Below are 24,569 nucleotides of genomic sequence, written 5' to 3'. Positions count from 1 at the left end.
CTATTTTGTTGTGCAAAATATAAAGCTACAGAAAAGCTCAAAAAGGAAAAAAGATTAAATCACCTGTAATTCTACCACCTAGAAATCATTGTTTTTTTATGTATATAACGTTCTAGGCTTTTTTAAAAATGTACACATGTGGTACAAATTAAATCACTTATAATTTCATTCCCTTTCCAGTTAACATTTATGTTTAATTAAATTCAGCACATGTCTACTGTATCACATTTTTCTTGCCTTTTCATGAAGTATTTGTATATCTTTTAATAACTGATATTATTTTGAAGCTTTTTCTTTTCTAGTACTTTAATTTTTGGCTTTCTCTTCCTTCCTTACAATAATAACCTCACAAATTATTTTGTTATTTACAATAATTTTGTAAAATTTATATAATACATAAAAAGACAAGAAACTTGAACATCCACACTGCACAGAATTCTTCAAGCTTTTTAGCAAAGTAAAGTGAATAAGAAGAACTTTAATTCAAAAAGAAAGCAAAATAAGACCCCTCCTATGCAAAACCCTTAAATGACAACTATGGTATATTCTGCTTTGTAGTAAATACTAAAACCACATGATAAATGATGTTTTTTTAATGAATAAGTATTTAAAATCTACTTGGCATCAGAAATGTTGCCTTTTGAATGATTCTGTGGTTTAGCCAAATTCATAGAGACAAAGTAAAATAGAAGCTACAGGGTAGGATAGGGAGGATAGGGAGTTGGTTCTAATGGGCACAGTTTCTGATTTGAGATGATGAAAAAGTTCTGGAATTGATGATAATGATGACTGCACTGCATTATCTGAGCATGCTACTGAATTGTATACCTAAAAGATGTAAATGATAAATTTTATTTTTGACACATTTTTAAAAGCATTCAGAGATGTCAAAACATAATGTAACATAATAATCATTGCCTCTTAATGATTTTGTTATTTAAGCAAGTTATAAATTATTTATTCAAATGAAAACCCTCTTTCCTTTTGCTAATTGCAGTATTCTCCCTCATACTGGTATTTTCTGTGCTTAAATAAAACCCAGGGATTGTGATTTAAAGCAACAGATTTAGAAACATTTGTGATTTAGAAACACCTACAATGTTACCTCAGAATAGCAAGATCTCATAAAACAAACTCTTGTTCAAATGCTGGTGAAAATGTTCTTGATTTTAGAAACTGACTGAAAAACCTTTTTATTTTTTTAATCTCCACAAATGTTTTATTAAGTTTCATTGACCTGTATAAGGGTCATAGGCAAGGATGGAATAGCGGGGATTAGAAAGATTAGTCAATTACCACTCCTAAAAATATCTGAGTGATTCTTTTTTTCTTCCTAATCATATATGACAACCTGTCTACTCAGAGCAAACTAAGATGAAACATAAAGAATGCATTTTCCTTTTTTTAACTACATTTTATAGTAACAGCTTGTGTTCTACAATTTTTTTAAATCTCTAGTTTGTTACTCTTGAAACATTTTGTAATCATTTTCTGTAATAAAGTATAATCTTTTTGTTGGCTTATATCTTGCCTTGCTCCCAAACCTCACAGGCAGTTTGCTAGGTATATTTCATGTCATAGGTTAATGGGAGAGTATCACAACATTTAAATACATTGGATCAAAGGAAAATAAGGATGAAAACACAAAATAAAGTCAGGTTGCTAATTGTATTATAAGGTATTATTCAGTTGAGACCAAGATAAAAAGAAAAAAGTTTTTTAATGGAAAAATTCTGTGCCCATCAGAAACGTATGAAGTCATTATTTTGCGGGTATTTGTTAGAAAAATAAATTGTAGATTTAAAAAAAATCGACACAAAGCATTTTTATTATTAAGCAGTTCTCATGTTTACATTCATATTTCCCTTGTAGCCTCAATGATAGTTGAGCCAGCATCTTTGCTGGGCAACAGTTGGTACTTTATCGTCAGTTACCACAGTAAGATGAAATTGTGACAGAAAACGTGTTGGATCCTAGTGCAGTAATGTTCAAATTGTTCCATAGAGCCCCATTTGGATGGGGAAAGGCTATCTGACTAAATCAATACTCCCTCAATCTGCAGAGTTAAATTTCCTTGTAAAATTTTTTAACGAAAATCTTTTGAACAAAGGATTCAACAGCTAAAATCAACAGAAGAAAGGAGAAGGAATAAACAGGGAAAGGAGAGTAGCTCTGTGTGTCTGGAGTTGGTGTCTTGGTGTCTGAAGTTCATCTACTTCAGACAATTCTATAGAAAAGGTTGAATTGGTGGTCACCAGTGACAAAATCTGAATTGGGAAGTGGAGGGTCTGTTGATTTTGTCAGTTAAGAAGGCCTTGACAACATTAACTAGAGCAGTTTGAATAGCAAAAAGACAAAAGCATTTTAATACTTTGGGGCTCTCCCTGGTGTCACAGTAGTTTAAAACGCATCACTATGAAGCTCTCTGAAGCTACTACAGAGCAAGTTTGGACCCCCGTAGGCCAGGGAGCTGACCCACGTGGTGTGGCAGACTTTTCCTGACCTGCCAGCTGCTCCCCTCAGCAGTGTATTTCAGTGCATCTGTTCCCCACTCTGTCTCTGGTGAACCTTCTCACCTCCCCAACACCTCTGGCTTGTATCCCAGTTCTGTAAACATAAATAAATACATCTTTAAAAAATTATACTTCACTAGCCCGAATTTGACTCAACCAGTAATAATTAGCATAGGAAAAAATTTTTATTTAAGTAGATTATTGTAAAAAATAAAAACTGGAATTTTAAAATCACAGTGTTTTTAATTGTAATATATAAGAGAATATTAATGAGATTGTATCAGTTTTTAATTGTCACATATCAATGAAACTATAAAATATGAATTTTGATGTCACAAAATTAGGCTTTTCTGTTCTTAAAACTATATTTTATACTTTTTAGCATAAACTTAGCAACAGTATGCAAGGTAGCCCTAACTATATGGAAGTACAAAGGGAAACATAGAATAAGTCCTTCTATCCTTACAATTTTCCCCAGAAATGATAGTTCATTTCATTAAAAAAAAAAAAATTTAAGTCAGATATTTACAAAATTGAGTCACTTGTGTTGGATAAATTGTATTACACCCTGGAACCAAATCATTTCAGCAGTTGAACATGATTCAGCCATCGCATTCAGGATGTACTGAACATCTTATGAACAAGACACTCTGCTTAGCATTTGAAGTGAATATGAAGGTAAATCGGCGTGTCTATTCTCAAAGAACACTTACTTATACTAAAAAGGCAGTGCAAAATATCTTTAGGTCAGATCTGCGTGGGAGGTTCAGGGACAGTTACACAGAAGTAGCTTAAGGAAAACAAGGCTTTCAGTCTACAGACTAAAGAGAATAGAATATTCCAGGCTAATGGAATGAGGAAAAGCACAGAGGGATAATGGTGTGGTATCAACTCTGAATATACTAAAAAACCTTTGAATTATATAATTTAAAAGTTTAGGATAATATGAATTTTAGCTTAATAAAGCTACTAATTTTTTAAGTATGTGGCATATGTCATCAGTGACAGTGATAAGTTGTCATACAAGGCCATTGATCTGCAGTGCAGAAGAAGAGATTTAAGGCCAAAATACACCAAACTAGTAATTTTGGATTTTATTTCCCAGGCATTAAAAAGCTAAAGTATTGTAAATAGCAGTTTATTTATTCTTTATGACTACTGTAAAAAGGAGAGTAGACACTATTATTACTACTTTACAGGTGTCTTGTCTGGGATTTGAACATCCCAACCCATTTTGTTCCAGTTTACACTTAACCATTATTTTCTCTTGCCTCTTATATTAAATCAATGTGAACATTTATGCAATCATTGTCAATTATGAAATTCAGTAGTTATATTGAGAAAACAAAGAGCATGCACTTTAAAACTCATTACATACAGAATTAACTATTAACTGATACTGTTTAGAGTTGTTGCCCAATTTGAGACATACTATTTTCTTTTTGTTAATATAAATTTTAAAATGTTTAAAATTTTATTTTTACAAGAATACAAGAGAATACAAGATTACAAGAGATCTACTTTCTTAACTTTTTCAGGGTAGTACATATTGTTGACTATAGGTATAATCTTTTGCAGTACATTTCTAGAATTTATTCACCTTGCATATTAAAACTTTATGCCCATTGTTTAGTTACTTCCTATTTTGCCACCTCTTAGTCCTTGGCAATCATCATTCAACTCTATAGTTTGTCTGTTTTAGGTACTTTGTATAAGTGGAGTCGTGTATTTGTCCTTTTGTGAATGACATTTTATTTAGCTTAAATTGTCAAGTTTGTATTGTTGTAAATGGCAGAATTTCTTTTTAAATACTGAGTACTATTTCACTGAATGTATAGACATTGTGTTAAATCACTTTACCCATCAATGGGCACTAAATTGTTATCATATCTTAGCTATTTTAAATAGTGCTGCAATGAACAACAGAGAGTAGATAACACTTAACAGTACTGATTTCTCTTTTTTGGGGTGGGTTATTACCCAGATGTAAGATTTCTGGATCGTATGGTTTTATTTTCAATTTTTTGAGGAATACCCATGCCATTTTAAAGATAGGTATCAAGATTACTCAATTTTATGACTTTACTTAAAAGGTGAAAAATAGAGAAAATTAAGACAGAAAGTTAGGTTACTGAAATAGCTCAAACAAAATAACAAAGTAGGGGAATATCAGCAGGACTAAAAGAGTATTTGACAATGAAATACTACTCAGCTATTAAAAAGATGAAATAATGCCTTTTGCATCAAAATAAACTGGATATTGAGGTCATTCTGCTATGTAGAATAATTTATGAAGTGAAAGGTAGTTTGCTTTCATTCACTTGTAGAATATAAAAGAATATAAGATGACAACACATAACAAAAGTAGTTCTTAAATTCTGAAAAATATACTGGTTGTCAGAGGGGATGAGGATGTGTGAGAAGAAGAAAGGAGGGAAGCTATATCAGCTTTGGTGGAGGGTGAATGAAACATGTGTGTGTATAGAGATATGAATTTGTATTCCCAAAATTACATAGTTACTAAAAGTAGCTGTCATGTCAGTATTAGTTGGCAGGAGAAGAAATGAGAGTATTAGGCAGTGGATATTGGAGATTAAAGGAGCAAGAAGAATCAAAATACTAAATTCTCATTTATAGAGCAAAGATACTCAAATAATTTGTGTGATAAATTATCATAAATTTATCAGCTACAGGGAATAAGATATTTATTATCTCAAAGTATTTGAGGTTTACAAGTCCAGGAATGGCTTGGATCCTGTGCACGACTGCAATAAGGTATTGGCCAGAGCCAGATTCTTATCTGGAGGCTGAAATGTGGCTGGATCTGCTTCCAAGCTCATTCAGACTGTTGGTAGAACTAATTACCTTGTGGTTGTGGGACAGAGTTCCTTAGCTTCTTGCTGACTGCAAAGTAGGGGCCACTCTCTGCTACAAGAAACCACTCACAGATCCTTTTCACATGGTCACCTCACATGTGTTTTTTCTAAGCCAGCTTGTGAGAACATCTTAAGTGCCAGTCTGCTAGCAAGACGTGTTCTTATTTAACATTGTATACTCTTGGGAGAAATAGCCTATTACTTTTGCCCATATATTACTGGATACAAGGAAGTCATAGGTCCCATACTCAAGGGGGATGGGATCATACAAGAGACTGAATACCAGAATGCAGAAGTCACTGGGGTTGTTTTAGTGTATGTCCACCACAGATACTTTTCAGTCTTTTGCTGAGAAGGCAGGTTGATTAGAGTGTAGGACTGGTTTCAGATTGACTAGATTTGAGTCTTGACTCTATGATAGGCTAGCCTTTTAAGCACTAAGCCTCATCTGTAAATGGGGATAGTGGAGTAAATGAGAAATTATGTAAAGTACTGAGATCAGCACATAGGAACCAGTAATGCTCGTGTATGATCCCATTAGAGCTTCAGGCACTGTAAAGAAAACTAATGGAAGTTAAGTTTTCAACTAACTTAAATTTGTTCAAGATTTCCAGGGTTTGAAATATAATTTAATGTGCTTTTTGTTATGTTAGTGTGTCGCTAACCCACCGAGGGGTGCGCTGACTGCTACGTTTGCCCCAACATAGGAGACTTAGAGCCACTAAGAGAATGAAGCAGGAGCCTGGGGTCTGGAGTCAGTAGTCTGTTTATTAGGACCGCTCATGGGTATATATAGGGTCTGTACTGCAGGGAAAAACAGGAAATGTCCCTGACTCAGGGATTGGGGTGCATGTTTGTACCGGGCCTGGGGGGAGCTTCTTGTAGCTTCTATTTGAAACAAAGTAGTGGACTGCAGCTATTTGCAGCACAGAGAGCACTGTGCTCTGCTGACTTGTTTGTTGGCCTTACTGGGGAGTGTGCTCACCCATGCACAACATTAGCCAGGGTGGACAGGTGCACTTGAGGTCCTGTCAAGTTAGCTACATTAGTGGCAATATAAACTAATACATTTACAAAGATCTTGGCATTTGAAAAGGATAGTGATTAGAAATTTCCTATTCTACCCTCACCATTTTACAGCTAAGGAAGCTAAGACCACATAGAAAAGTTACTTGGCAAGTTGTCAGGAGCCAGGACTAGAGAGTTTGCTGGTTCCTTCACTCAAGTTACTGCTTTTTCAGTACTGGGTTTAGCTAAATGACATAATTTATAAATAGCATAACTTTTTAAGTTTTTAAAATAGATTTATTTATTTATTTATGCATACAGAACTAGGGTACCGGCCAGAGGTGCAAGGACAGTGAGAGGATTTATCAGAGACAGAATGGGGAGCAGAACAGGCAAATTGCTCAACAGGCCACTTGATGCTGAGGGGAGCAGCAGGTGAGACAGGAGAGATCTGCTGCACCACTTGGATCACCTCCAGCCTGGGGATCCAGTTCATGCGAAGTAGCTGTGACTTCCTAGTGCTGCACTTTGATCCATTTCACCACCAGGGAGGGCCAACTTTTAAAAGTTTTAACTCCATTTTACAGACTAGATTCTCCTTTCCTAATGTGACAACTATCTTTTTTAATGCCAAGAAAATAGATATATAATAAAGTTCATTCAAGGTCTTGACCCCAAAGAAGAACATAAGCATCTCTAATGACCTAAGATGCAGCCATTGTGGTCATCTCAGTGGCATAAAATGTGATTTGCTGCTTTGACATTAAACTAAGCTAAATTATTTGCTTGTTTATAGATAAATCTATTATTATATCTATATTTTTTTGAACTGACTCCTAGAGATACCTCAGTGATAGTAGCAATAAATACTTAAGCAGTGTAAAGTCATGTTAGCAGTTTTACCATGATTTTTTAACAGTTTAAGTTTTAATCAACTGGAGTTAAGAGGAAAAGACTTTTTTTTCTCATTTTGTTTTCATTTAATGTCCATTCATCAGTCTCCGTTGTGGTGCCAGATGTTTTATTAGGTGCTTAGGAGAGGAAAAACATCACTTATCCCTGTACCCAGACAAGATTACTCTAAACCTGTTGACAGCCTTCTATATTTTTTCTACAATAATTACATAATATTTAAAAAGAAATGAAAATGACACAAGCAAGGTCTGTCATGATTGAAAGAAACTCGGGCTGAAAATTGAAACTGAAAGTCCTTTGTCATCGCCCTACAACCCTCCAAGTACCACTAGCACCAAGCCCTTCTAATTTTTAAAACTGTTTTCCTTTTACATGTCTAATGTCTCAAAATTTATACTGCTATAATATCTCTTGTTCTTTTTCATAAGGTAGCTTAAAAATGAAAAGAACCCAATAGTCAGAATTTACATTACATTACTATGATTTATGTGTTTTCTCACCTACACATTCACTTGAGAACTTTGAAAGTATATAATCTTTAAGATGATTTGTTGTGCATGGAGGAATTGTCTCAGCTTCTCAGTCTAAAAACTGTTCTCCTTTCTTTCTAGATTTGTTCACTCCTGCTAACATTTACTTGTCTTTGATTAGTTTGTTCATGTAGAATTCATGATAGCAAATTTTTCTGTTCTTTAATTTAAAGTATAATAAAATAGCTTTATTTTATCATCATATGGAGTTTGAAAGCTTAGATGATTATAAACTTACAGATTTTTAAACTGAGGATTTTGTCCTGTTAATCATTCAGTCTTGCATTCACTGTTTAAATAAAAAGTCTGATAGGAGTATGCTTTGCTTTCTCTTTGTTATTGATGATGCTCTCTCTGAAGTTTGGGGTTCTTAAAAAAAATTCTTGTTTTTAAAATTTCACCAGAATGTTTCTAGGGGGCAGCAATTTTTATTTTCCTTGGTGTTTTGTGAACCTTTATGTCTTATTTAAGTGTTGTAGTGTTCTATTTTATCATTGTCTTTGTTGTTTCTCTCCTTTGCACTTCCTATGAGGTGGACTATAAACCTCAGTGCTGGCCTCCCCGTGTTAAAATTATTGCTATTTTACTTTTTTGATCTATTAGGTGTGCTCAGAGATTTCTTTGAATTTGTCTTTTAGATTTTAAAACCTGATCCTTCCTAGTATCTAATTTGAATCTTGCCTGTATGGTGAATTTTTTCAGTCATCTTATTTTTAATTTCCCAGATTTTTGTTCTCCAGCTGTAGTCCTTTTTTGGTAGTTCTTATTTTGAATCTGCAATTTCTTAATCTTACTGAGGATACCAAGTTGGGGTTTTGTTTGATTTAATTGTGTTCAATTGTATTTTTGCCCATTTCCTCTGTATAGTTAATTTGTTAGTTGTTCTTAGTACTTCTTTTTCATGTAGTCAACTTTCTTTAACTATCCTCCATTTTTCTTTAATTCTGGAAGTTGCTTGTATATCTGATTAGAGCCCAACTTTGTTTATTACATTTCCTGGCCTGAGCTTCCTCAGGTGTTGGGTCTCTCTTCTCCTGACTGAATCCTCTCCCCACTCACTTAACATAATGATTTTGGGCTTGGGTCACTCAGGTGACCAGGTATTTTTACATAAAGTCTGTTCTGTTATGACAGTTTTCCCATGTCACACGTTCTAACTGCCCTGTTTTATTGGTTACATACATTTCCATTATTTGTTACTGCTTTTTTAATTTTTAGGTATTTGGTTTTTCCATAAATCTCTAATAATTTTCATTGTTAATTTCTAGAATAAATTTATGTGTCATGAAAGGTACCTGATACACGTTGACAAATTGTCTTTGGGAAGTTTAAACAATTCTCATTCTCATATAAGAATACCTTTTCCCCATTCTCTTGACAATGGTAAATGTTAACATTCTTTTTAATATTTGTTTATATATGTGTGTGTGTATGTTTATATACATACATACTATATATGTATATATTACATATAAAAATCATTTCATTCCTGTTAGGATTTTTGGGGACCTTTTATTGTATGTGAGAATTGACTTTGTCTTTTGCCTTTCTATTGAATGTTCACCATTTTCTCTTTCTTTGTAAGAGTTTATTAATCCTGTGTCATGAGTTAAAATATTTTTCTCAGTGTGTGATTTGCTTTTTAGCTTTGTCTTATGTGGTTTTTATTGTACATGTTTTAGTGCCAAGTATGCAAGACCAACCATCCATATGTGGTGATTAAATTTCACCATTACTGTTTGGAGTATTTATGGTTCCTATTTTTAAGTTTAACTCTTAAATCCATGTAAGTTTATTTTGGAATATGATTTGATTAGGGACACATCTTTATAGCTTTTTTTCCTTTCAAATAACCAAGTAGTTAACATCCTACCATTTTATGTTTATGTGTCTGTCTAAAAAATATCTTCTAGAATATCCCACAATTCCTGATTCCAGTAGGATCACTGTTACTGTACTGTTTCTAGAAAGCACTTAACTATAATTCTTTAGTATATTAAAATTTTCTCCAGTGGTTGTTATTCTAATTTTTGAGAGTCAGAGATACCTCCCACCAAGTATTTGTCTTACCAATTTTATAATCAGTTAAAAGATTTGTTATTTTTTTAAGCTCATAACTTGTCAGGAATAAAAGCAGACAATACTGAATGGAGCTCAAATATTATGATTGAATCATTCAGAGTGGTTTCAGAAAAAGGAAAGTTGTACCTTCTTGCTATGTGCTAGGAAGAAGTATTAGTAAACATTGAAAATAACAGTATTTAAACTTTGAAAAATGTAACCAGGATTCTCCTTAGTAACTTTTTAGAAATTGTTTCATAGTTCTTGATTTTAAATGAATAGAAGTGCTTCAGTTTAAATAGATAAAATGCACTTGGAGTAAAATCATGTCAACTTCATCATGAGTGCAGCTTATTACAATTTTTTTTAAAGATTTATTTATTTATTCATACAGAACTGGGGTACAGGCCAGAGGCTCAGGGACGGTGAGAGGCTTCACCAGAGACAGAGTGGGGAGCAGAACAGGCAGATTGACGAAGTACACTGCTGAGGGGAGCAGCGGGCGGGTCAGGAGAGGTCTGGCTCGCCATGTGGTCTCCTCCGGGGCAGGTGGCAGGCGGGAATTGAACTCATGCGGAAAGTGGCTTCAGATTCTCAGTGCTGTGCTTTAACCCGCTGCGCCACCAGGGAGGGCCGCTTATTACAATTTTTAAATGTCCTGATTGATTACTTGAGCAGGTCTCATAAGGCTCTGCTGATCTGTTGGGGAGAGCACTGCATTCCTAGAGCTCCAGAGCCAGAGATTTCACCTTGAGTTTTCCCAGAAATAAAAGGTATACATATAAATTATTGTAGTTAGTAGCACTCAAAGCGCTGGCTAAAGGGGTTTGAAAACCTAAAATCTAGGTTTTGCTAGTAACAGCATAACTTTGAATGCTGCTTAATTATTACTTTTACTTTTTCCCAGATTCTTTATGCTAAACACTCCTTTTTCCCAAATGTGTTTTGTAGCCCACAAAGTGGTAAGGAATCTGGTTAAAGGAGTTAGAGAAATGTGGTGTGCGAGTTCCTTCTCTAAGAAATGCACAATGTAGAATATTAAAGACTAAGGAGATCTTACAAGAAAGAAACCCTTATATCTTTTGGACTCATTTTTTTGGTATCACTAAGAGCTGTATTCCCTGTATTCCATGAAATCCATGTTGGAAACCTGTGTTGGTGTCTGAGTATAGTAAATATATGTAATTCTAGTAAAAAAGTATTATCTTAAGTAAATTAAGTTCTTTCAATATTTAACTTATAAATTCAGTGTGGAATCTTAAAGAAACATTAGAACAAGCTCTTTAGTTGCACTCTATCCCAGCATCATGGATGTTAAACATAGGAGTACATGTTTCTCCTTTGAGGACCAAACTTTGGTCAATAAAAGGCAGGAGCAGATATTGTCCTACTTTCAGAAACTTTGTCCAATAAAGAAATACTTTAGATGCTGTCCAGAATGCTTCTACAAGGAAATGCTTTTACAGTTCGATGTTAGGCACTCACTCTTAACGTCCTTCCTATCTTTCCTTTTGCTTAATTTCAGCTATTACTGACTCAAAGCAAACTCATTCTTAGGGATCCTTTAGATTTATTGTTTATGAAACAGTGCCTGATTTCCTGATAATAAAATTCAGAGGAAAATTAAGGTGTCTTCATCTTATTTGTAGGATGGGTGCTGCAGATAACATATATAAAGGACAGAGTACATTTATGGAAGAACTGACTGACACAGCAGAAATAATAAGAAAAGCAACGTCACAGTCCTTAGTTATCTTGGATGAGCTGGGAAGAGGAACAAGTACCCATGATGGGATCGCCATTGCTTATGCTACACTGGAGCATTTTATTCGAGATGTAAGTATCTGGCACACTTTTTTGTGCATGAGTGGCACATCCTGTACAGATTGTTTTCTTGACCTAAGTTTCCAAACATCAAGATTACCTTTAATTATTATATTTGACCCTACTCCTGCAACTAACCATTGGAATGCTGCCCATAGAACTCAAATTATAGGGACCCTAAATTTGTTTGTAATTCTTTCATGTGTCTTCCTTCCTTTTGCCAAATCAAACTAAACCTGGTCAGTAGGAGAAAGGCCTCCCTGGCAGTATTTCTTCCCAGAAATCCGCTGATTACCCCAGTCAAAACACTTAAGTCAAGAGCCTAGTCCTTGAGAAAATAACTAAGGAGATAGTATAATTTTTGCCCTGTGCAAAACTTTATTCAGTATCCTGTAAGATCTCAACATAAGACCTTTGATCTCATACCTTTTTGATTATGTTTTCTCTGTTTCCTTTAGTTCGTACCTTTTTTTTTTTTTTTCGGGTGACATTCTCAATGTGAAATTTTATTTGTGTCAAACTTTCCAACTTTAGCTCCATCAAACTTACTTTTATTGCAAAAATAAAATCCTTTTTCCTTGAAGCTTTTGTAGCTCTTACTTTTTGGTTGAAATATTTAGTGAGATTGCATAGTTACTAATGACGTGTCTTCAATTTCAAATACTTTTAACTTTTCTTTAACTAGAATTTTTTTTCCCTATCAGTATTTTATTAACTTGTCATGTTTTTTCCAAAGTGTAATGTGGGGCATACAGCTTCACACCTCAGCATGTGCACATGATTCACTGGCCTTCCACCAAAGCCTCAGGGCACACTCTCGAGTTAGAAATTCCTTTAATTCTTATAAAAAATGACATATCACAGGTTTGATCAAGTCTTATCACTGCTTCCAAAACATATTTCAAGTTTGAGAACCTTCATGAACAAATTACGCCAGAACTGAGTTTGTACCTTTAACTTTGATTTCATTGTCTGTACTCTCTAGCAGTGTATTTGCTGCTGTGACTGTGTAACAAGTCACCCAAAGCTTAGTGACATTTAAAACAACAATAATAATTTTTTTCCCTTGAAAGTTCCTGGAAATGAGGAATTTGGAAGCAGCTTAGCAAGATGGTTTTGGCTCAAGATTTCTCTGAAGTTAAAGCAAATTGTCAGCTAGGGCTATAGGGTTCTCTTCCCTGGCTCACTCACACAGCTGACAAATCAGTGCTGGTAGTTGACCTGGGCTCTCAGGTTCCTTTTTCAGAGGGTCTTGCTATGGGGCCACTTGAGTATCCTGACAGAGTGGTAGCTGGCTTCCCCCAAGGAAGCTTCAGAAAGGCTGGCATAGAAAAAGAAATGTATTTTAAGATCTAACCTCAGAAGTCACACACATAGTTATTGCCATCATTCTCTCTTGACTACACAAGGCCAGCCCTCAACAACAGTGGGAAGAGCCTCCTCAATAGCATACACTAGGAGGGGGGCAGGTGAAGGACCATGTTGGAGCTCACTACCAAAGCAGTCTAGCAGTATTTCAGAGGTTAATTTAAGGGTCTATAAATAAATTATGATGGAATTGAATTTATTGCTTCTGTAGCAGTTTTTGGATATTTACATGTTAACGAAGAATGTGTGTTAGATAAAATTTACCTTAGAGGCACGTAATTGAAGAGTATTCTTCCAGAGCAAGAGTCCCTAGCCTCTTTATGGATGAAAATCTTAATTTCTTTTGTGTCTTTTGACATCATTGGAGTGCAGGGTGCAGAGAAAGATCAGAGAGGAGTGGGGAGGCTATGTATTGCTGCTGCAAGTTTAAAATAGCCTTGAGGTAAGAGCAGTGTTGTAACCCAAACCCTTAGTTCTTCTGGCTGCAAATAAATGCCTGCCAGTTCTGGGAAGGATCACCTTGGACACACCTGATCCAAAGACCCTGTAGGGCAGCTTTTAATAGCAACTTGTCCAAGAAATCCTGACTTAATAAGATTATTTGTAAATGTTATATGAGAGAAGATATATATTTTAACTTTTAATAAAATGAATCAAAATCTGAGTCCATTGATTTATTAATAGTTACTCTCTTTTATTAAGTTTTAGACCAAGATTTGTTAGTTTTCCTCAAGATAGGGACTTACAGAATACATGATTATTTAAATTGATGCTTTAAATTGACACTTATTAAATAATTCATAAATCCATACTGAAAGCAAAAAAGTTTTAAAATGGTGGGAGAAGAGAAAGTTGTACTTAACGGAATTCCAACTAGTAATTATAAAGAGAATTTTTTAAGTCAATTTAATATTCCATATAATTGATTAGCTGATGATAATCAGCAATCGTGAAACCTTTGGATGAAAGCTTGTTGGAGGAAGAATATTCACACAGTCTAAGTGTTACCTCACAAGTTTTTTATTTAATACAAAAAGAAATATGGTGGGTTTCCACTTAGGCCAAATGATCAAATCCAGCCTGTAATGGGCCACATTGGATCATAGGTCTCCTGATATGATGTACTAGAAAGTATATTACCTATATATAGGTGTTCTTGCCAAATTAACACTATTTTAAAAAGTAATATTCCTGACAATAATATTTAATCCGGATCTGATCAGTAAGAAAGAATCAGCCAAATCCGAATTGAGGGACATTATGTAAAACAACTCTACTGGATAATTTTAAAATATTAAGGTTATTAAAAAAAGTAAAACTGGGGAATGTTTCTAGATTAAAGGATATTTATCAATTATATATTTTAAATAGTGAAAACATGTCAGTGGCAGATTTCTTAAGTGTAATCATTTTATTCTGGTTATATAGGAGAATGTTTTTGTTCTTAGAAGGTAGAATTATAAGTATGTAAGCATGCAATGTCATGATGTCTACAGTTCTCAAGAGGTTCAGAGAAAATGTGTGTGCGTGTTTATTCACAAGTAAGTGCACACCATTCTTATAAAAGAAGATACAGCAAAATATTATAATTTATTGTCTAGATAAAAAGCATATGCATTGTACTTGCAAGTTTGAAATTTTCAAAACAAAATTGGAGAATAATAATTAAAATTAAAATAACATTTTTTACATGTCTCATTGCTTTAGGTGAAATCCTTAACTCTGTTTGTCACCCATTATCCTCCAGTTTGTGAATTAGAGAAAAGTTATTCACAGCAGGTAGGGAATTACCACATGGGATTCCTGGTCAATGAGGATGAAAGCAAAAATAATCCAGGTATGAAATTTTCCTATAGTATGTGCAACTGAAATGTTGGTTTTCTTCTTTGATACCTGGAAGTGTATAAGAACATGAAATTATTTCTTAGTGATGATAAAAACTAAATGCATTGTAAATGACATTTGTCCAAATTGGTATTTTCTAGGTCTGGATAAATGTAGTTTGTATGTATCCTTGCCATACACGAGCCCTTCCTTTATAGTATTGCTCATTTCATCTTTCATAAGAAAAAGGTAGAATCAGGCTAGGGTGGGGAGTATACTTAGATTTTCGTCTAGATTTATCTCAGAAATAAATGCCCATCTCAGAAAAAAATGCCCTCAGGAAAAAAGTCAACTACAGAGTATTATTAGTCAACCTAGTAGATTTCCCAAATAACACTTAACATTAAGTACTTACTAAGAGCCATAAATGATACTGTATATATGTTTAGGTTAATTTGACTAGTAATCTGGATCTCAGACAGATTAAGTGACTTGCTCATGTTGGCCACCTAAATGGGGACTAGAATCCATGTCCTCTGCTTGCAGGTTCTCCTCTATTCTAACACTACCTCAGGAACTACAGTACTTTTTCTAGCCTTCCCAGTTACTACTAATGTCATAGAAATAAGACAGTTCATGAAAGAAATGCTATTGGCCAGTTGAGATAAATTCAAGTAAAGTCATAGATTATCGTTTTTTTTTTTCTGTTCAGTAGTAATTTTTTTTGAAGCTACTAATTTGTGGACCAGTAATAGTTTATGCATTTGGTATGCTACATTGGAAAGTTCATTATCCAAGAACTACAGAGTCCAAATGTTAGTTTGGAAAGGTAGCAAGGATGGATCTGAAAATGAAATCAGGCAACTGGCCCAAACTTAACAAAGCACCAAACCTAAGTTAAATGTAATGTTAGGCAATTCTTGTTTTTCACCACCATGCAGTGTTGAAGAACATCCCATAAATTCTCTTTGGCAGTAGTTTTACAGCCATCAGTGTGCATTCATTCAGAGTGGCAAGAGATGCTAAACTCAGCGAGGTAAACAAAGTAGAGCTCACAAACAGGGAAGGTTCAGTGGTACGCATTTGTGAACTAATCCAAGACCTCATGGCTCAAGTGTTTTGGCATTTTACTTCATTGATTTAAATTGTTATGCATGAACATAAATTCCAAATTAAATGAGGCTGGAAGGCTCATGCTAATAGGCAGCCGTCATTTGCGCCTTCCCTCCTCTCCATGTCCCCTCCCTGGCCCAGTCCCCACGGCAACAACTTTCAGCCTTTCATCTATTCCACATTTCACAATGATATGCCTGTTTTCTACCTCTTTGCATCTTGACACGGTATTAACTTCTGTGTTAGAGGGGAGTTTTCAGCCTTCCTTCCTCTGTCCTCCCAGCACAGTTTATTGTGCATTTTTCTGTGTCATGGGTATTCTTCATGTTCACCATGTTCACCATTATTGCCAGTAAGTATTGCTTACTTACGTGTCAGGTATGAAGACTATGCATTTTCTAAGTTTCTCTGTGTTCTTGAATGCCTTGTTTTTATTTTTTTTAGTTTTAGTTTAGTCTATAGCTAAATCTTTGTATACTTTATTGCCTCCCATGGCTTTGTAAAATGCCCTTTTTTTAAAAATTACATGTTTTTTTTTAATTGAGGTTCTGGTTTACAATACTATATGATGTAGAAGTATAGGTTCACACTTAGTCAGATGTATGTCACCACACCACACCCATTATCAAAGCACACTTCCTCATAATCCTCCACTAAGCCAGTGGGTCCTCTTCTCCTTTACTCTCTACTCTGCCCTCACTTGGGTGACATTCAGAAGTCATTACCAGGTCATCAGTAAAATGCTCCAAAGGCACTTAGGGTATCTCCCAAGATACTGTGCTAATCTATTAGTTTGATAGATAAGGCACTGGACCAGCAAGAAGAAACTTATTTTAGTCTATTCCTGCCTGTAAAATCTTACACAGGTCACCTGGCCTTCTCCACCTTTACATTTTTGTTGAATCATTCCTGAAAGTGACTTCAGACAGTATTTGATCGGCATAGGATAGGTGGGTGCATATATAATGAATGGACAGAAAGAATCTTTGTTTTAGAAAAAGTGGTATGGAGGTTAGATTATAAAGGAGAGACTGGAGGTAGAAAAATCTGTTAGAAATAATCAAGTTGAAATGATGAAGATGATTTTTCTCTTTTAAAGGTGAGAAGCATTTTGTTTTCTACTGCTTGTTACTTTTGGTCTTGTGAGCATCAAAGAGTAACAAAAAATTATCCTGGTGAGCAGACACTGATTTCTACATACATCTTTCCTGACATAATCCCACCTACTTTCTCATCAGTTTTTAGTGATTGTTTAAGGTTTTGGTTTTTGTTTTGGTGACAAAAGGTGTAAGCAGTGCTTTGTAGTGTTAAGTTTTGTTTGTGTATTCCAATGTGTCAGCTTTCTTTTTACCTCCCACTTTTTGGCACTCACCCTTAAAAAGATATTACTTGTTTATTGCTGACTTCTTTGAAGAGGTTAAGGAAATTTCCATTATCCTTTTACTCTGTTGTGTTTAATCTTGGGATTTTTTACCTAATCAAAAATAAAGCATACATATTATCCAGTGGAATAATGCACAGGAAAAGGCTCTTAATAAACTTAAAGTAGTATATTAGGGTCTCAGGAATCATTGCAAATATGGCTCATTTTTGCAACACAATGCAATTATATTGAATTTAATAAGAAGAACATAATTCTGAGGTACTTTAGACTATGCAGCATTATAGTATATTATTTCTACTTCACCATATCCACATTCTTTAAAAGCTTTTAATTCATTGTATGTATATGGGTGGCAGACTGAGTTCACTGGAAAGCAGATCTGAAATTTGCATGCTAGTGTTTATTAAGGAGTGCTCCCCTGATCACTGCCTAACGGCAGCACTGGGTTGGCATTAGACTGTGTTATAGGATGGGGCTTCCATCAACCCTACAGAGATCTTTGAGATCAAGCTGGTCTTTCAGAGTTACCTCGGCTAGAGGTGAGGAAGCCAGATCTTTATATTCTTTATTATCTTGTGTTGCATAATAATAGGCTAACACATAGCAGTTTAAAGCAATAAACTTTTATTATCTCATAATTCCTAAGAGTCAGGAATCCAGGGGCAGCTTAGTTAGCTTTTACATCAAAATCTCTCACAGGTGATAAAGTATTGATTATTCAACAGTCAATTCAAGGCTTGACTGGAACAGTCCACTTTGCAGGCTGTTGGCAAGCTCCAGAAACTGCTTTCAAGCTCATTCATATGCTGTTGGCAGGCCTCCAGGCCCTTGCTGACTTTGGTGGGAGACATCAGTTTCTGTCCATGTGGGCCTCTCTATAGGGCAGCCCCCAACATGGCAACCGGCTTCTCAGAGAGCAAGCAAGAGTATTCAAGACAGAGGCCAATCCTTTGTAACCTAAACTCAGAACTGGCATTCCTTCATTTTTGCCAGATACTATTCATTAAAAGCAAGTCACTGGGTCCACCCCACACTCCAAGGGAGGGAATGACATCCCCAGGATCTTTTTTGGGTATGAGCACCTAGAGGGAGACATCTTGGTGTCCATCTTAGAGACTGCCTGCTAATACCCAGTGTAATCAGTCACTGCATGTGGGCAGACCTTAGGTGAAGCACCTCTCAGCTGAGACATTTCCCAAAAAGGCATACAGAAAAGGGTTGTAGGCTGACAACTTTCCTAACAGCTTCATTCCATTCCTGAGTAGGATTTGGACAGACTGAACATCATCCACTTTAAAATCTCAACTGTTAATCTAAGTTCACCATGATATTTAATAAACCTGATATTTATCACTCATGGATACACATTTTAAGAAGTTACTGTTTAAATAACTGATCTCACTGATGTGGAATATAAAGAAACAAAACAGGGACAGATTAAACCAAATCAAAACAATCCCCCAAAAACAACCGTAGAATTGAGATCACCAGAGAGGGAAGAGAATGGAGAGCAAAGGGCATGGGGCCCCAGCAAACTATGGTGGAGGACCACAGGCGCCCTGGCAACAGGCAAGGCCTGGTAACACGGAACCAAAGAGGTGCAAGCCAACCACACATGTTGCTGCAAACCACCATACAACAAAAAATTGTAATTTAAAAAAACACCACAAAACAAAACAGTTATTATTTAACGCACTACCAGGAGTATTACTTTAAAAAGTTGAATATCTTTTACTGAGGACACGACCCCAGTCTTTTCTAGTTTTTGATATGTGGTTCTGGGTGGGGAACAGGAATAAGAGCTTTACCCAGTTGCAAAGCCAAAGGAACAGAGAGCATGACATGGCATCTCATTGTTTTTTCCCATAAAGAACCCACCCTCTTCTCATTTTTCTTTATTATTTTTGGTACTGAAACATTCCAGATTTTAAAACATGTATCTTTTTGAAATAATGTTACCATTTGAACACATTTGAAATACATATTTTGGGGGTTGAGAACCAGTATTAGGACATATTTACAATATTTAAGTAGAAATTAAAATCCAAAGTTTTAATTTATCTCAAACCTTTATAAGTCAAAGACAACTTGAAGTCTGGATGGTTGATCACTTGGTTTTCGAGATAGAAGATCAATTCAAATTTTTCAGAAAGCAGCATAAAACTGTGTCTTAGCTCGCAAGGAATCCTTGTTAAAAACCACGTAGGTGAACTGAAAGAGAGTCTAACTGCAAAGGTATATTCACAATTGTATTTACCCTCTTTCTAGATTTGAAAAATTGGTAAAAGAAACTAATGTGGGTTACTAATTAGAACTAATGGATTTGTTTTTCTAAGTTAATTTTATTAGAGTAAAGGTAAAAAAACTTACATATTTTCTTGAATCCTTTAGCTTTTTCAAATGTGATTTTATCTTTTTTTTAATTTCACATTGTAGGTGGAGAAGAAGTCCCTGATTTTGTCACTTTTCTCTATCAAATAACCAGAGGGATTGCAGCAAGGAGTTACGGATTAAATGTGGCAAAATTAGCAGATGTTCCTGGAGAAGTTTTAAAGAAAGCCACTAGAAAGTCCAAAGAACTGGAAGCATTAGTAAATATGAAAAGGTCAGAATGACTGCACTGCATTTTTTGATTTATAATAAATCCTCTGAAGTTGTCTAAGGAAGAAGATTGTTCTGTAAACGAACATTGTGTCTATATTTAATAAAAGCATCTCCTCAACTATTCTGAAACTTTTAATTACAGTTAAAGTGGAAACAGCTCTTGGCAAAACTCATGTGCATACTGTCCACTTTCCCTAGTCAAATCTTTATCAAATTGCTAAAGATTGGTTTTTAGATAACTTTCTACCGATTTAAGTTAACTTTTTAATGTGCATGAACATACTCATTATTTAAAACCTTTAGTTATACAAATAAATGCTTAAAAAAACTTAAGTATTTAAAACCTTTAGAGTTCTTCTTTTACTCACATGTCACCTTGGAGATACTTAATGATTACATTCAGAAACTAAGAATTCATCCAAGACAGGAATGAATACAACAGCACTATATATTAATGTAACTATCATCAGTCTCCCTAAGTCACTCATTTTGTGGATTTTAGCAAATCCTTCACTTTAAACTGGTTTTTCTCTGTTGCCTAGAATGCCATCTTTTATACAGCAAATATGTAGTTAGTATAAACTAATCTATATAAATCTGAGATACACTTTGGAAAGAAGATCTTCCTAGGAAAACCTATCATATTAACAACTAATAAATTACAGCCTATGTTTTCCATATATTTGTATTTTATAATTTACATAATATATAGTTTATGTAATAATATTTATCTTAACATATGCATTAATATTTTATTTATATATTATTGATAACTTTAATTTATATACTATTAGTGATATGAGCGCTTCCCTTCCCGCTCTACCTGCTGGTCTGTATAACCATGAAGGAACAAACAGATTGTTGGTCAAAGAGAAGTACTGACTGGCTACCATACTGTACAAGTGTATTTGAGTTCTAGAAATCATTACTAAATTTGGGTATTGAAATATTAGTAGCTCATACTAAAGAAACCATTGTCAGCCTGTATACTGCAGTCCTGTTGTGCAACCATTTCACTTCTCTACTTCCTTCTTGTGGTTCTGTCTTCCAGTTCACACCTTATAGGAGTACATAGTGTTTGACCAAATCCAAAGTGCTAGAGTACTACAAATGGTGTGTAGCTTACTTTGTTAACATTTTCTTGGAGCAGATTATGTACTCAGCAACAGATTATGTCTAATTACTGTTACAAGATAATATAAAATTTTTCTAGATAAAACTATAAGAGTTTAAAAATAAGCTTCACTCTTTGTTCTTTGGAAAGTTCAAAGAGAAACTTAAATCCCCTTTTGTTGTCTTTTTTTTATTATTTTACAAAAGTTTATTTTTACATCATTTTGTACATTTTTTTTCCATCTCAATTGTAATCCCCGCGGGTTTCCCATCACCAAGTCACCCGTGTGCCATCACCATAATCCTGTGCATTTCCCTTTCCCCCTCCCCATCCCCCCCCCTTTCGATCCCATTCCACATTCTACCCCCGCAAAATGTCTCTGGTATATGGTTGTTCTTTATTTTTGTTATTTTCTCGCCTGTATCAGTCTTTCTTTACCCTAAAGAAACTAGAACAAAAATATATATGCAAAATTACAATAAAATATAATGTTTACACTTAGTGTTATATGACCTATCAAGCAAGCAATAATATGTCACTTTTTGAAATCTAAAAAGTTATTTTGATAAGACAGAGAATAGTAGTCAGAGATTTAATTAGGATGAAACCTGACAACTTATCAGGATACAATATTCATTATTTTACATTTTTACTAAATGTGTTTATCACATCACTTCTACTGGCCAGATCAAAGAAACCAGTCTTCTGCATTCACTTGGTTTCTAGTAGCTGAAATTTATTGATTGCTTACTGAGTATAGAAGCATCTGTTTAGTCGTTTGCAGTAGCCTAGACACTGCATCAGTTACTATACCTACTGCTTCACATACATTAATTGAATCCTTATGACAACTTTGTGAAATAAGTTCTATTGTTATTGCAGTGTTATAGTTGGGAAAAGTGAGGCCAAGTAAGGGTTAGAAACTGACCAAGAAACCAGGGTCATATAGCTAATTAGTGGTAGAGCAGTATTTGGAACTCAGTCTGGCTCTAGATCCTGAACAGTTAACTGGGGTGCTTTTTTGCAGAAGAAAATAGGTCTGTATTATGTTGGTGTTTTCCTTTTTCATTAGCTTACTTTATTTTATTAAATCCATTTTACTTTTCATCCTGGAAGATGAGTCAGTCAGAAGGGGTCAGAAGCTGTATTTTCCCCTTTCCTGCTGACAGTAATGCTGATAACAACAGCTTGGGTCCCTTGATTCTTGATTATCACAGTAGCACTAAAACTCCTGTCACCACAGGGCTAATGCTGACATAGCTTCTTAACCACAACACCCCGCCTGGTATTCTAACATCATAGACTTTTCATTGTTTTCAATGAGCTGTCCCAAAATTTTATCTATAAAATAAAATAAATGGTATTTTCTTTTTTCTTCAGGAACAGACTAAAGTGTTTTAGAGAGTTATGGATGATAAATGATGCAAAAGACCTACAGAAACAGACAGAAGAGTTTCAAATGGAAGAAATTACAGACTTCTCTTTCTGATTAAAATGAAGACAACATTTCTGAACAGAAAATGAAGAATTAAAATCACTAGCCATACAAAATAGCCTTCAAGTAACCACCCACCATTATGTGGCCTGAACATAAAAACATGACCAGGATTATTCCAGTTGGAACCAGGCTTTTCTGTAGAAAGTCTGTTTCAAGTTCCTGATATCCAGACTGAAAAGTATAAACATTTGAATATTAAGACTTCTGTTACATAATTACAAAATTTCATGGATGGTAAGAGTCACATAAAATTAAAACCTTCTAAAGAAAGCCTAAAGTGGTAGATAATAATTTACAAACTTTCAGAATGATATAAAAATTTAATTCATATTTTTATTTGTTGTTACTGGTGAAGTATCTAACAGGGATATATATAACCTTTTCATTTGAATGAAAATGATTTTATAATGCTACCGGTTTATTAACTATGATAAGAATTTTTGGTAGGAAATAGGATTATGGGACTTTTAGACACCAGGCCACAGAAGGAATATGATCATATGAAATTTGAAAAGTTAAATATTGTCAGTTTTAAGCCGTATGTTGTTGGATGAAATTATTTGTCATTCAAGCAATAAACACTTAACGAATGCTTGTTACAAATTATGATTTTTCTATTTAATTTACCTAAATATTACTATCTAATGGTAGTTTTAACTTCTTGAGATAACTTATTTTCAGCTATCTGGCTATTGTTATTTTTTAGGTTGATGAGGGAGCTAAAGTTGTTTGGAGCAGTTCATTTTTTTTTTTTAAAGATTTATTTATTTATTCATACAGAACTGGGGTACAGGCCAGAGATGCGGAGGGTGAGAGGATTCACCAGGGACAGAGTGGGGAGCAGAACAGGCAGATTGATAAAGTACCTGCTGAGGGGAGCAGCGGGTGGGTCAGGAGAGGTCTGCCACGCCATGTGGATCTCCTCCGGGGCGGGCGGGAATCAAATTCATGTAGAAGTGGCTTAAGCTTCCTAGTGCAGTGCTTTAACCTGCTGCGCCACAGGGAGGGCCCTGTTTGGAGCAATTCATATGAAAGAAATCATACAATATGTGTTCTTGTATATCTGACTTCCTTCATACTTCTCATACTGTTTGAAAGGTTCATTCATGGTCTGAAGCTCTGTGTTTTTACTGATGAAAATTAACATAGATAACAATCATTTATCAGCTGATGTACATTTTTATTGTTTCTGATTTGGGGCTATTGCGAACAGTTCTGCTGTAAATATTCATGAACTTTTTTATATGGTAGGATTTTTTTTTAAATTGGCCTCCCCAGATAATTCTCATGTGCTTTCAGGTTTGTGAACTGCTGATCTCAAAGATTACAAATGATTAGACAATATTTTTCCTTGAAATCATGATCATTTGGTCCGTTTCTCCTCTGCTTTTCATAAACTTGTCACTTAGAAAACAATATAGCATACTGTTGATACCTCCCTAGGCCCCATAATTCTTTATTGAAATAGAAAAAATATGTATCTCTAGAAACCAGAATCAAGACACCACTAAGGTTGTAATTTCTGTATAGAGGCATACTATAGTTTAAAACAGGAAAAAAATAAAAAACTTCCAACAGCTTGTCCAAATTTGAACCTGTTGCCATGGTAGTAGTGGTAATGGGACTGATGTAACACTGCCCACTGCATGAATCCAGAGTAAAGAATAGATTGAATCCAATGTGGTCTACAAATTAATATTGACCTTCACTAAGTTCCAAGATCAATATTCATTACTGCTGTACTATGTAATTATAACAGTGCTACTTGATGTTCCACACCAAGGCAATGAATGGAGAGAGAAAAGAACTTGAATAAATCAATCTATGGTTTCTAACTTTGTAATTAAGATCCTCAAATCCTCTTTGGATTCTTGTAGTTAGTATGTGTGATTGTTGTTAGGTTTGTTAATGTCCAGCATATTATCATTGGGGGTTAT

The 24,569-nt window shown here is 34.8% G+C and overlaps 1 protein-coding gene across 1 annotated transcript in view; it reads left to right on the top strand.

The window, feature by feature from the left end:
• MSH3 (mutS homolog 3) overlaps window positions 1-23,384 on the top strand; it is a 125,837-nt gene extending 102,453 nt beyond the window's left edge. Inside the window, exons 21-24 of the mRNA XM_004678432.2 lie at window positions 11,553-11,739; window positions 14,803-14,932; window positions 19,853-20,021; window positions 22,515-23,384. Coding sequence (XP_004678489.1) covers window positions 11,553-11,739; window positions 14,803-14,932; window positions 19,853-20,021; window positions 22,515-22,623 — 595 coding nt within the window. The 3' untranslated portion in view covers window positions 22,624-23,384. The remainder of the gene's footprint in view (window positions 1-11,552; window positions 11,740-14,802; window positions 14,933-19,852; window positions 20,022-22,514) is intronic.
• The last annotated feature ends 1,185 nt before the right edge of the window (window positions 23,385-24,569 follow it).

This window comes from Condylura cristata, unplaced genomic scaffold (genome assembly GCF_000260355.1).
Source record: "Condylura cristata isolate star-nosed mole 26May11 unplaced genomic scaffold, ConCri1.0 scaffold00007, whole genome shotgun sequence".
NCBI classification, from domain to species: Eukaryota; Metazoa; Chordata; class Mammalia; order Eulipotyphla; family Talpidae; genus Condylura; species Condylura cristata.
This window is presented reverse-complemented; position numbering and strand designations above follow the sequence as displayed.